The 13,855-nt window shown below is 36.7% G+C and overlaps 1 protein-coding gene across 1 annotated transcript; it reads right to left on the bottom strand.

The window, feature by feature from the left end:
- Window positions 1–447: 447 nt before the first annotated feature.
- Window positions 448–1,920, bottom strand: LOC131066186 (LRR receptor-like serine/threonine-protein kinase ERECTA). Its single transcript, XM_058000883.2, has 3 exons — window positions 1,565–1,920; window positions 924–1,472; window positions 448–868 (listed from the first exon to the last, which is right to left on the bottom strand). The coding sequence occupies exons 1-3, from the start codon at window positions 1,918–1,920 to the stop codon at window positions 448–450; spliced, it is 1,326 nt and encodes a 441-aa protein (XP_057856866.2).
- Window positions 1,921–13,855: the final 11,935 nt, after the last annotated feature.

Below are 13,855 nucleotides of genomic sequence, written 5' to 3'. Positions count from 1 at the left end.
ATCATGATGCATGTAACTAAGCCCACGAGCTGCTCCAAGAGCGATCTGATGACGCATCGGCCATTGGAGGACCATTTCTGATTCTGGGTCACCGTGCAGACAGTCGAACAAGCTGCCGTTGGGCATGAAGTCGTAAAGCAACAGCTTGTAATCGGACTCTTCGCTTGAAATGTAACAGAGGAGCTTTAAGATGTTGGTATGACGGATGAGTCCCAATATATCCACCTCAACTTCCCAAATTTTTTTCTCTTCACGCTCACCTTTTCTCTTAAAATTTCCTGCTGATTTGCCCCTGTTCCGGATCTTCTTTACAGCAACGGCTTGCCCGTTCTGCAGAATGACCTTGTAAACTTTCCCAGCACCTCCGCATCTAATCACGTTACTCTCCTTCAAATTGCAGAGGATGTACGATCCGTCTACGTCTGTCGAAATGAATGGCGTCATTTTTCACGATGGCCTGTCAGTTGGCTTCCTCAGAGACGAACGACAAAGACAAATGGAGCTCAAAGCCACGGCTACAATGATTAACGGTACCACCAGAATGGTAGCCAATCTCTCAGGTGACAACTTGTATGGAGAGGAGCACGAAGGTAGCGTTAAAATCTGAGCCCCGCATAGCCTTGGATTGGGCAGTAAGCGGTCTTTGTAAGCCTGCTTGTCTAGAACTTCTGGAATGTGTACAGACAAGTTATTGTTGGATAAATTGAAATAAGTCAGTGAATCCCATTGTAATTCGGAAGGAATGCGTCCAGACAAGTCATTGTCGCTAAGACCCAAAATGGTTAAGCTCCTCAGTTGATGAATGTTGGCAGGAATTCGTCCGGAACAAATTATTGTGATTGAGAAGCAGTTCTCCCAATGTCGAAAGCTGCATTAGACTGGTCGGAATATTACCCCGTAGATGATTGTACGACATATCCAACCACTCCAGCTGCGTCAATCTGCCGAAGAAATCCGGGATTCCACCTACAAGATTACAGTTATATAGCGATAACTTCTGCAAATCCTTTAAATTCCCAAGCCCTCTGGGTAAGACACCAGGTTGCGGAAGATTATTGCCAATCATGAAGTTCACCAGATACTTCATATTCCCGAGAACATTGAATGGCCCATTCAATCTATTGTTGTCGAGGAAGAGAACTGCGAAATTTGGCAGCATTCCAAAGACTGGAGGAATGGAGCCACTGAAATCATTATAAGCCAGGTTCAACTCTCTTAACTCGCTCAATTCGGAGATACGACTGGGCAGCCTTCCAGCCAACAGGTTTTCCGACAAATCGAGATGCACTAAACGCTTGCAATGCACAAGGCCGTGGGGGAAGGGACCTATGAAAGAATTACCTGCCAGGCACAGCTCTCTCAAGTCGCTCAATTCGGAGATTGAAATGGGCAGCGTTCCAGAAAATTTGTTGTTCTTTACATCAAGCTGCCGCAAAAGCTTGCAATGGAAAAGGCCCTCGGGCAAGGGACCGCTGAAAGAATTACCTGCCAGGTTCAGCTCTCTCAACTCACTCAATTCAGAGATAGATCTGGGCAGCCTTCCAGCGAACTGGTTTGACGATACCGCAAACGCTTGCAATGCAAGAAGCCATCGGGGAAGGGACCGCCGAATTCATTGTATGAGAGAATCAACGTCGTGAGATTAGGAAGGCTACATAGAGCCGAAGTCAAGTTCCCAGAAATAAAAGAACCCGTTAGATTAACTTTGGTAACGCTGTTGAATGTATCACAAGAGATTCTACTCCAAGCACACGGATTTTGATCAGATTCATTCCAATCGTTCAAAGCTTCAGTATCGCTGCAATATTCCTTTTTCATTTTAAGAAGAATTACGCCGTCCTGCGAGAGGGAAGCGCAAGGAAGAAGCGAGAGTGAAAAGGTGAGGATGCAGGAAAAAAGAACGAGAGCGGGCCGGGCCATTATTGCTTGTATACGCTTGAGCAAACGAAAAGGCTCTATTACAGAAAATGTGGGCAAAGATCATTCAGATTGAAGGTTCCTAAGCTCATTCGGATTTAAGGCTCCCAATTTTCCTGACCAAAACGTAAACGTTCAAAGATATGTAGCGTGAAAGATCGGCCTCAACACGGTATCTTTCATTATTAACGTTCGTGTGGAAAACGCCAAACAAGTCTACATTGTTTTGAGCTCACCTCGAGAACATTGGTACTGCACGTTCCGAAAATAGTCAAGTGATTATAAAACTGGTCTACAGGGCGTGCCACCGACCCACATGCTGTTGCGCTCTTTTGGTTCAAAAGTAAAAGTTCGTCGGGCCCCCATAGCTGTCAGTTAGCGTGGGCCACCTTGACGCTTACCGACATCTATTTTGTGGAGTAAAGATGGATGTCAAATGCAGGCATTCAATTTAGTCGTTGAAGATAAATAAAAACTTCACATTTGTGCGTCATAATTGAAGGGATATGACAAGGGATATGACAAGGAATAAGTTAAAGATTGATTCTAAAATAAAGGATATGTTTTAGTGATAGAGAGAAAGAAAGATTATTTTATAGTCCATGTTGTGCTAAGAGGCTATCTAATTGTGCTAAGATGAGGCGTACATACCTTATCCCCTTGCAGAATTTGAACTTGTGACCTCTCTTTCAAGAGCACAAGTTCTCCACCACTAGGCCAACTCTAATACTACATTTGCTTAGTGATTTTGGATTTTTGAAATAATTTTTCAAGCTTTTCTCTCTTTGCCCTTTTCCTTTTAAGGGTTTGTTTTGACATGAACATTTTCTCCATTTGATTTTCTATTCTTAGATTGATGTCATGTGATTTTTTTATTAGAATTATTGACCAATCTTGTCATTATGTAGAATTTTTCTTTCTTTCTTTTGGAAAGTTTATACTAAAGAACTCAACTTCTTCTTCAAAATAGGTTGTTGCATCTAATTTAATTTCAAAATCTAACTATAGTCACTAGTTGGAATATTCTCATGGAATCCCACGAGTTCAATTATAGCTTCATCATTTTCAAATATGTCCAAAGATAAAGGATCTTGTTGCTCTCAAGTAATAAGTTTTTGAGGGGATGAGTGGAAGGTCAATGGAAGATGTAGTGGTAGGTCTAATTGTATATATGTTTAAATCAATACAGAAGTGGGGGAAATTAGTGGAGTGTTTAAAGTGTTATGTTTTCACAGATTTGACAATAGGGAATACCTCCTGCCATTCTAACATTATAACCATAGTATTAAAGGTGTTTATTAGTGTCATACGATTTTTCCATTAATGGCATATATCCTAAGCCAAATGTGTTGAAGTTAAATTTAATAGGGTGGTTGAAGAGGACCTTGTTCATGTAGCCCCAATACCTTTCCTTTGCAGCTTTTATTTTTACACATGCTAAGTGCTTAGGGATACATTTCTTGAATGAAACATGGTGCATATGCTTCATCACTATAAAACGAAGCACATATGTCACAATCTATGATCTCATCATCAACGAACCTATTCTGAGCCAAATTTTATTTGATTACATTAGACGTCCTTAGGATCTTTTTGTATATCTTTTTGACGTTCTTTGTAGGACCATGGATAAAGAGAGAGTTATGTGAGGACTTCCATATATTAAATTTAATTAATACAACATTAACACATAATTAAGTATTAATTAAATCAACAAGCTCTTTCAAGTAGGAGAATAGAGTCTTGTTCCTAAAAAACAATGTACAATTTAAATACATTATAATCCAAGATCAAGAAAAAAAAAATTATTTACAAGAGACCACAAGATTGAATATAATGAGTACATAAAGTACATAATCAATGGCAATCCTAACTTACAATCTCCACTTGAGCATACCATGGGCAATAACATCATTAGAGAACTTTATTGTGCAATTGTGAAGCACTACACTTCATTAGAATTCTTCCATTGAAGAATATGTAACCCTACACGAGAATCCATAGCAACTCAAAACTATTAGGGTGATGGAATCTAGTATAACATAATATATCAATATTTTAGATGCTAATGTAATAATATCATAATGCAGAAGAGATTGTAGAGCATAAATTTGATCAAATAGAAATAATTTACTAAGAGATCAAATATGCTTTGGCCAAAACACCTTTCTCAGTTGACTATCGACATACTAGTTAAAGTAGAGACTTCCCTTCTTTAGAAACTTACCCCTCTTTTCTTCGTATACTACCCATTTGACACACAAATCATACATGTTGGAGCACAACAATGTATATTAAATATCACAAAATCATACATGTATACAAAGGAATACAAAAGTACATAAGTGCATAAAAGTGCAATAATGTAGAAACATCTAGAAGTCTATATAACAAGAATTGAATTCAAATTTATTTAGAAATAGTTCCAAGAACCTTTTATATAATCATGTAAACATGAGGCTTATTTAATTGCCAACACTAATTAATAAAGGAAAATATATGCCTTCTAAATTTCCAATAAATAAAGTATTGTAATCATCATCAAATATAGATTATTAATGAAAAATTATCTATAATCATTAATATTAACAATAAATATCTTGGCATGGAAGGAGGTCTCGGGGGTTATCATGTGCTACCTCACCCTTAACGATAAATTTTGTAGCTTATTTACCTATCACTTCGTCATTATTAATCATTTTCAGGATAGCAAGTTTATTTCCTTGCCCTTTTATTTGGTCGTGTTGTTGAATTATAGCATTAGGGCTCATGAGAAAAGTGTGTTCTCCCCTATTCTCCATGAGGGCTTAATCTTGTTGATTATGGAGTATGCCAAGGCTATCCATCTTGAGAGGAATTTGAGGGCTAAAATTAGTATTGAATGCAAGAAGAATGTTCATATTCATTATGGGGACACCTTTTCTGATGAAGAGGTGGACTCCAATGGGGATGAGGTCTTTCTCATTTATAATAAATAGGGCCCCTCATCGTCCAAAATCCTTAAAACTACTGGTAGAAAGAAAAATGTTTTCTTTGATGAGGAGGACAACCCTGAATATGTCCCTAATTTGGTGGACCCTAGTTAAGAGGTCAAGGGTAAAAGGGTGGCTAGGGTTTCTATGTCGAATGCTAAGGGTAAAACCAAGATCTTTGGGCCCCCATTTGTCAATGTCAATAAGAATTTTTCTAAGCGACTGAATGCCTCTTAGATTGATTTGGATAGGCCTATGGAGGATCAGGGTGTCAATTTTTTTATGCCTATTGATGGTGGCGGGTTTACTCCTAGGGAGATGGGTTCCTCGGTCCCTGAGAATACTAGTAGGAATATTAACTTGAGGAATTTATATGATAACGAAAATACCCTATTCACCTAAATTTTTTAGGAGGTTAATAATCTTAAGGCAAAGGCCAATCCGTCCAATAAGGACCTAGATTGTATTCTTGCAAATACGCATACACTGGCTAATGGGAGTAAAGACCTTAAGGCAGACAATGAAGAGCGCATTAAGGCTCTAGAAAATTACTTATAAACTTTAGTATAGTTTGAGTGCGGTGGTGGATGTGAGTATATCCGTCATCGATAATACCAATGATGGTCTCTATAGACTCAATGAACAAGACGAACTTCTTCATGCTATTTCTCAAGGCAAGTCCCCCACTGATAGCACTAAGATGGTCAAGGAAGCTAAGGTTGTGAATGTTGGCACTCGTAAGAAACTGAAGGCTCCCTCGGAGGATGTGGATGTCGATCTAGATGCAAATGAGAAGCCCCTACCTAATCCAGCAATGAGGCTCCATAGAAAGGATAAGGGTATGACCCCTATTAACGTCACCATTAAGAAAGTCAAAAATATCAATAAGGATGTCATTTAGAAGAATGAAAAATTGGTCAAAATTTTGTAGTTTTGTTCTTTAGAAGTTTTGTTTTGTTCTTGGTTGATGTTCTGTGGGGATACATTGCCTTTCTCTTAATGGGGTGGTTCACATTGGTTTTTCTATTGGGTCCTAGATGGTTGTTTTTTAAGATAGTTTTTGGTTCTTTTTGTTGGTTTTGGGTTTTGGGTCCCTGTAAAACCAGTTTTCTTTTGTAATCAAAACAATAAATATCTTGACAATGATCATGATATTATAACATTAGGATATATGGGTTGTAAGATGGGGTATTTAATAGTATCCAAGTACACCCTACAATTTTTTCTTGAAGTTAGTTATTTTTCACAATTAAAGGAATGCAAAATATGGCTCTTGACAAGTTTTTGTTGAACATAAATAACTTTTTTTAAAGGCTACATTAAGCATCCTAATAAAAAAATAGCTTGAAGATAAGAAAAACTAAGAAAAATCACAATGGAGGGACCCCATGTGAAGTTTTAGAATAAAATAAAGTACTCATATATGTTGTGGATTCAAAGAACCAGTCTATAATATTTTGGCAACTTTTCAAGCATAGGTCTCTTAAGTATCTTTTCCAACATTGTGTATGTTAAAGAGATCAAGATAGTGGGGTGAAATATCTCTAGCATTCATCCACCTACTCCAACATGTTCACATAGCAAGTTAGGACCCAAAAGGCAAAGAATGTAAAATTATTCTCTTTACAACATTGCGTCCATCGTCGCCATGGCCAAATGGTTTGGAGTTAAGAAAAAATGAGAGAGGTTATTGTGAATGTACCCTATGTGAAAATGTAGTATTAGAAAAAATAGTTGTAGGTGTCATGTATTCTAAAAACCATTACATCATAGTTTAATAAATCTTTACACTTGCACCTTCTAAGAGACTTTGTCAAAAGTCTGTACTCTATAATGATTGGGTGACCTAAGGAATGAATAAAGGCCTTCCCTAGAACTCACATATTCACATAAATTTTTGTTGTAGTCAATTTGGCTTCATGAGGAAAATGATGCAAAGTATGGTTCATGGTAAGGTTGTGCTAAATCATAAATGGTACATTTTACAACACTACATCTGTGATTACTACAATCATATGGTTTGTAGATAGAAATAACAATATATTTTATTGTAGATTGACACTATGTAAAATTAATTTGATCAAACTTCCACAATCCATAACTAAAAAGGTAAGCTATTTTTGGATTTGATTGTGCATATCTTTTTTGCATCAACGTTTTGGATCACACTTTGTGATCCATCATCAGGATGAAAGAGAGTGTCCAAAGATGTAAAAAAAAAGAATGCAGACAAAGGCTCACTTAAGGGGTATTTGAGGTTGGGGGGGGGAGGTTTGGGAGGATGCACAAGGAAGAAGGATGAAAGGAGACAAAGAAATACAAGACTACAAAAACTGAAGGAAACAATTGTACAAAAATAAGTAAAAAAATAAAAACTAATAAAACAAAAGAAATAATAAAAAGAGAGACTAAAACCCAAGAAGGATGAAAAGACAAAAGAAGGCTAAAAAGGAAATAAAATATTAATAAAAACAAATATAAAAATAAAAAAAACCAAACATATACAAACAAACAAAATAGAAAAACAAAAAATTGAGAGAAATTATACAAGTATACATATATATACATACATATATATATTAAACAAATATAAAAATAAAAATAATATATAAACAAACAAACAAAAGAGAGAAAATATGCATATATATGTATACATATACACACAAACAAATGATAGAAAATATGCATATGAGTATACATATATGTATATATGCATACACACACACACACACACCCACACTATATATATATATATAACTCCTTAAATAAATAGAAATAAAACAAAGAAAAATAACAAGGAAACAAACAAAAAGAAAGAAAAAATGGAAGGAGCGAGGCAAGGCAGGGTGAACAAATTGGTCAAGGAGGGGGGTGGTAGTGGGTGTTTAAGGAAGAAAGAAGAGGATGCCAAGAAGGGATATGGTTCCACCCCACGTCACGATTGAGATTAGAAGGGTGGTTATAGATTTCTATATCCTCCTTTAACTTTCTCTTGTAATAGTTGTCATTCTTAAATAGGATAAAGAGTGTTTTCCAAAGAAATATGATGTTTTATGGATGAAAAGTTCTCAGCTAAGGCTAACTTGTGAACATGATCATGCCTGATATGAAGACTACACTCTTTGATTCTAGTGTTTAAAGAGCGACTTGTTTCACCTATATAGGGGGAACCACAACAACATGCCACCTTGTAGACTCTAGAGTCTAGGAGAGCATCCTTGGGGTCTTTAAGAGGGCGTATCCTATTCCTAAGAACAACGAAGAACTTTCTTGGTAAGGATTTTATAGATCTCATAGGAGATACCTTCGATAAAAGGGAGGGAACCACTAGGAAAACGCAAAGGTTGGGAAGAATTAATGTTAGAGGTGGATAGGAAGAAATATTTGGCATGGTTTAGGGCCCTTAGTTTTTTTTGGTTATAATACCCATTCAATTGAAAGACATGATGAAGATGAGAGATCTTTTGGTTTAAGTTCTCATCATCACAAATACGATAGGCTCTTAAGGTGAGAGTTTTAATGATACCAACTTTTTGGATAGGGTGGTGGTGGGAAGAGGATTGGATGTACAAGTCAGTATGGACAGCTTTATGAAACCAGCAATGACTAAGAGTTCCATTAGGATTTTTTATGAGAAAAACATCAAGGAAGGGTAATTGGGTACTAGACTTGAGCTCCATGGTAAAGGAGATGCAAGGTGCAATGCTATTGATGTGCTTATGAAATTCCTCTAGTTTGCTAAGACCATGAGGCCAACAAACATTGGTGTCATCTACATATCTTTTCAACCACCTTGGCTTAATGGGGGAGGATCGAAGAGCCATTTCCTTAAAGTTCTTCATGAAAAAGTTGGCTATGACAGGTGAGAGAGGGAGCCCATAGCTACTCCATCAACCTATTCATAGATCACACCTTGGAAGGAAAAGAATGTAGATCTTAAGCACAACTTGACCAAAGAGGTGATCTCAACATTTAGCTTACATTTTAATAATCTCCATAGTGTCAAGAATAGGAAACTTGGTGAAGAGAGAAACAACGTAAAATCTCACCAAGATGTCATTACTTTCTAATCAAGTGTCCTTGATAAATTGCACAAACTGGGTGGAATCCATAACAAAGGACTCCATTTTTCCCATGAGAGGAGAGATTAATTTGGTAAGGAAACAAGCTAAATTGTAAGTAGGAGATCCCATGGTGTTGGCAGCGGGTCGCAGGGGAATGCCTTCATTGTGGTTGTTTGGAACACCATAGATGTAAGGGGTTACATCTTTGGTAGGTAAGAGACACTTCTTAGCAGGATCTTCAAAGGAAGAACTAGAAAAGATGAATTTGACCTTGTTGATTGTTTTGGAGAAAGGATTGTGAGTGAGGATTCTATAGCTGTTGGTATTGGTGAGAAGGTCAAGCTTTTTTGAGATATAGTCTTGCATATTCATAATGACTGTGGTGTTGCCTTTGTTGTCTTTAGAAAGGATAAGGTCATTACAGTGCATAAAATTGTTGTAAGCAAGAATCTTAGCTTTAGGGCTATTACATCTAGGAGGCTTAGTATTTCTAAGGGACATAGCCCAATCTTTCCTCACTTCATTAGCAACATTGGTAGGAAGGGAGTGAATGACATTCTCGATTCCAATGAGAAAATCGACATGAGGAATAGCCGTGGAGCCATGGAAAAGTTGAGACATCATTTTTAAAAATTAAAAAACAAGTGGGTCCAAGGTGGCATTGGATAATTTAATGACCAATTTGCTTTCCCAATTATGAGCTAAGAGAGGGAAGGGGGAATTTGAAGAGTCAAAAAAGAAATCTAAAAGTGGGTTGGGTACCACAGGTGGCAGAGAAAGGTTAGAAAGGCTAGGAGGGGCCCTAGAAGAGATGGTATGATGGGATATGTTAGAAGGCCTAAATTCATCTGACGACATATGTGGATGTGAAGTGGTTGATTGATCAGGTAGGAAGCACCTCTAAGGAAGAGGTGATGATAGGTGGAGTGGAACCACAACTAGAAGAAACACAAGAAGAGATAAGGCAATGATGTTGAAAAGTCGCAAGAGGGGCTCAAGGCATAGGTTTCTTGCTAATTATGGGATTAGAGCCACAAATTGTAGGTTTAAATAAAACATTCATAGGTGCCACAAATTATATCTATGTTTTGTTGAGGTGTTATATTTTAAAATAGATTTTTGAGATCAAAATATTTAGGATGATTAAATAATGCAATGTAGACGTTTGGATCAAAAATAATTGGTCTATACTTAGTTATATTATTAATTTATATATTATAGTATTTATTATAAAATTTTAAAGTAATATTATAAGAAGGAAGAGTGGTGCTAGGGTTTTTGATGGAGGAGAAGTTACAGAGGATTTAGATGAGAGAGATTGTGACAGAGAGGATGATGGTAACAACCATGGGATATTTGTTCTTACCTTATTTTTGTTGGCCATTTGGTGGAATTGATTATGTGTTGCATTGATGTTTTGTCATTGATGCCAACACTAGTTGTTTGGATTCTTTACCGGCACCCTTCTGGTCCCGATAGGTTGAGTGGTTTCTGGTTAACTTGGATCTGGCATGATCTGGTAGGCTCTATTATAGTTTGGTGATGGAATTGGCTTGTTCATGTCACTCATGCTCATATTTGGTCAGTTGGTTTTGGTCTAGTGATCAGATTTTATCCTCTTTGCTTAGAAGCTTAGTTTCCTGTTCCGGCGAGGGTTTCACCGGCAAAGCTTTTGATGAAGATCTTTGATGAACAGCATAAGTGGTGTTGGTGGAGCTTCTGGTGGAGTTTCAGGATGTTTTTAGTGATCATGTTCGAGACTTTGTGGATGGAGATCATTGTTGGAGCGTATGGACCTATACTAGGTCCCCGTTGATCTAGGTTATGGACCGACTTTAATATAATATGTGGATTGGACCTCTCAATATATTTTCGAGATGTCTTATCTGTTGGATATTATTTTTTTGGTCTTATGTTGACATGGTTTGTAACTATGTAATTGGTTTATTGTCTGGTGGCCGACCTAATTATTTATGGTCAAGGGTTTGTGTATATAGATGGAAGATCTCATTGTAGATTATCATGGTTATTGCTAGTGGTCATGGTCAAGGAATGTAATGTGCAAATAATATAATATCATTTAGGCAGAGGAGTTGATAGATCTTTGGAGATCGAATTGGGTTTATGTAAGAGGATTTAGTCTTTCAGTATTGAGCTTAACTGGAACTATACTTAGGCATAGGTGATGCTATCTTTCACAGTTCAACACTTCTCCAAATTATAGTCGAATTATAGTCTGCTAGTTCAACAATTCTCCAGTTTCACAGTTCTTAACTCGAATTATAGTCTGCATTTCTACGTAGTTAGTGAGGCTCCTTTTTTGATTGCAGTGCACTCTAGGCTATTGGCCTTCCTGCAAGTGCAGGATCCTCAATTTCAATTCACATACTTACTGCAGAAGTATTATTTGACTATGGGTAGGCTTCCCACCATGGTTTTTCCCTTTACTGGGTTTTCCACATACAAATCTTGGTGTGATGTGGATGGTATTTATTATGTGATTATTGTTTATGCTTAATTTGTTTAACTGTTATTCTGGTATTAATGTTTTGCGTTCCAATATTAAAAGTTTAAATTGCTAATAGTTCTGGTAATCTGTGACAATAGATTCACCCCCATCCCCCCTCTCAGTTGTCTTCTAGTTATTTGAATTGTTTGACAATTGGTATCAGAGCTTTGGTGCTCTCTGCAGAAAGCTTAACCGCATGTGGAAGATCCTATGGCGACTAACAATTCAAGTTCAACTAGTTCTTCTAGAGCTATCTTTTAGAGGGATATTTCGAGGATTGATGGATCAAATTACACAGTATGTTAAATTCAGATGGAGACTCATCTGAGATGTCTTGGCAAGGAGATTTGGGAGATCACATAGAATGGTGTCACACTTTATAATATGAGATCTGAAAATCCTCCTCTGGCAAACCTGGACAAGGAGTTTGAGAATGATTGTAGAGCAAGATAAGCCCTCTTGTGTGCACTTTCTAAACAACAAATAATGGGATTAACCAATAAATCATCTGGAAAGGCTATATGGGATAAGTTGGATACTCTTAATGAAGGTGACTCTACAGTGAAGATTGCTAAACTCGATGGTTACTAGGTGAGATATGAAAACCTGAAGATGGAAGAAGATGAAAGGATTACCGCATTCATGGAAAGGGTAAATGAGATTGTTATGAGAGTTCAATGTTGTGGTGGAACTCTAAGAGAAGATGAAATTGTTTCTAAAGTTCTAAGAGCCCTACCACCAACTTACAAAATGAAGGCTATTGCTATTAATGAGTTGAGAACAATGGCTAATACATCTGTCAACATAGATACTTTGGTTGGGAAACTATCTGCTTTTGAGCTTGAAGAATTTGGACCTTCTGGAGCTATGAAGTCTGAACCTACTTTTTCATGCATCTACATCTACAATGGGTAAGCAAGACTGGAAAGATTTGTATGCAAAGGAATTAGAAGATATGAAGAGAGAAGATGACGAGTAAGTATGAAGGAAAATCTCCTTTTAAATGTTTTGCATGTAATAAGATTGGTCATTTTGCATCTAGATTTTCTGAAAGGAATTCAAGATTTGAAGAAAGAGTTAGAAGATCATTTAAGCCTAACCCTGGATATCAGAACAATTACAAATACAAGAAAAATAAAGACAAATAATGCTACATAGAGGATGAGGAAGGCATTATTGATTTTGATGATGAACCGGTAGAAGATTCTGCTAGTGGTTCTAGCAATGGGAAGGAATGGGTGTTCCTGGCTATCAAGAAAGATGATCTGACACTAGAAGAGAATGTACCTGAAGAGAAGGCACTTGCTGCTAAAATTAAAGATAAGGATGAATGGGTAATTGTCAGTGGTTTCTCACATAATATGACTGGAGATAAAGGGAAATTTTTGTCTTTGCAAGAATTTGATGGCGGTCTAGTTAGATTTTGAGATGACAAAGCATGTATAATAAAACGGAAAGGAACTATATCATTGGATGGTAAGAACAATGCTGAAAATGTTTATTATGTTGAAGGTTTAAGGCATAATCTTTTGAGTGTAGGGCAATTGGTAGATAAGGGATTTCAATTATAGTTCAAGGATGGAAAATGCAAAATCATTAACAAATCTGTTTTGGAGATTGCAACTGGTACACAGACAAAAGGTAATATATTTCATTTGAACTCTGGTGAGAAGACATGTTTGATTAAACAAATTGATGAGAGCTGGCTATGGCATAAAAGGCTGTGTCAAGTGAATTTTGATTGCATTGTGAAGATTAGTTCAACTAAGACAGTTAGGGATACACCTAAGATTATGAAGCCTTATAATCCGGTATGTAAGAAATGTCAAATGGGTAAACAAGTCAGAACCTCTTTTAGGAGTATACAAGATAAATCGAATGATGTTCTTGATCTTATTCATTACTGATTTGTATGGCCCTGCTAGAGTTGAAAGTTTTCAAGGTGATAGATATTTCATGCTAATCATTGATGATTATTATAGAATGATGTCGGTTACTTTTCTAAAAAAAAAATCTGAAGCATTTGAGAAGTTTAAAATCTTCAAGGCTAAAGTGGAAATTAAGATAGGATTGAAGATTAAATGTTTGAGATCAAATCATGGTGGAGAATTCACATCTGGTGAGTTTAATAACTTTTGTGAGAAGCATGGTATAAGAAGACAATTTTCTACTCCCCTGACACCTCAGCAGAATGGAGTTGTGGAAAGGAAGAACAAAACTATCTTGGATGCTGCTAGAACAATGATGATGGAAGCTAGTCTACCTCATATCTACTATAGAGAAGCAATGAGCACATCGATTTATACATTCAACAGAGTACATATCAAAGGAGAAACTGGTAAGATACCTTATGAATTATGGTTTGGTAATACACCTATAGTTAAGTATTTTAG

The sequence above is a fragment of the Cryptomeria japonica genome, chromosome 10, assembly GCF_030272615.1.
Source record: "Cryptomeria japonica chromosome 10, Sugi_1.0, whole genome shotgun sequence".
NCBI lineage: Eukaryota > Viridiplantae > Streptophyta > Pinopsida > Cupressales > Cupressaceae > Cryptomeria > Cryptomeria japonica.
This window is presented reverse-complemented; position numbering and strand designations above follow the sequence as displayed.

What these genes read in the sequence shown, in the direction of transcription:
- LOC131066186 (XM_058000883.2), bottom strand. Translation starts at nt 1,920, where the DNA reads ATGGCCCGGCCCGCTCTCGTTCTTTTTTCCTGCATCCTCACCTTTTCA. An exon ending in TTGCATTGCAAGCGTTTGCG is followed by an intron (nt 1,473 to 1,564) that starts GTATCGTCAAAC and finishes TAATTCTTTCAG; the next exon opens with CGGTCCCTTGCCCGAGGGCC. An exon ending in AGATTGACGCAGCTGGAGTG is followed by an intron (nt 869 to 923) that starts GTTGGATATGTC and finishes AGTCTAATGCAG; the next exon opens with CTTTCGACATTGGGAGAACT.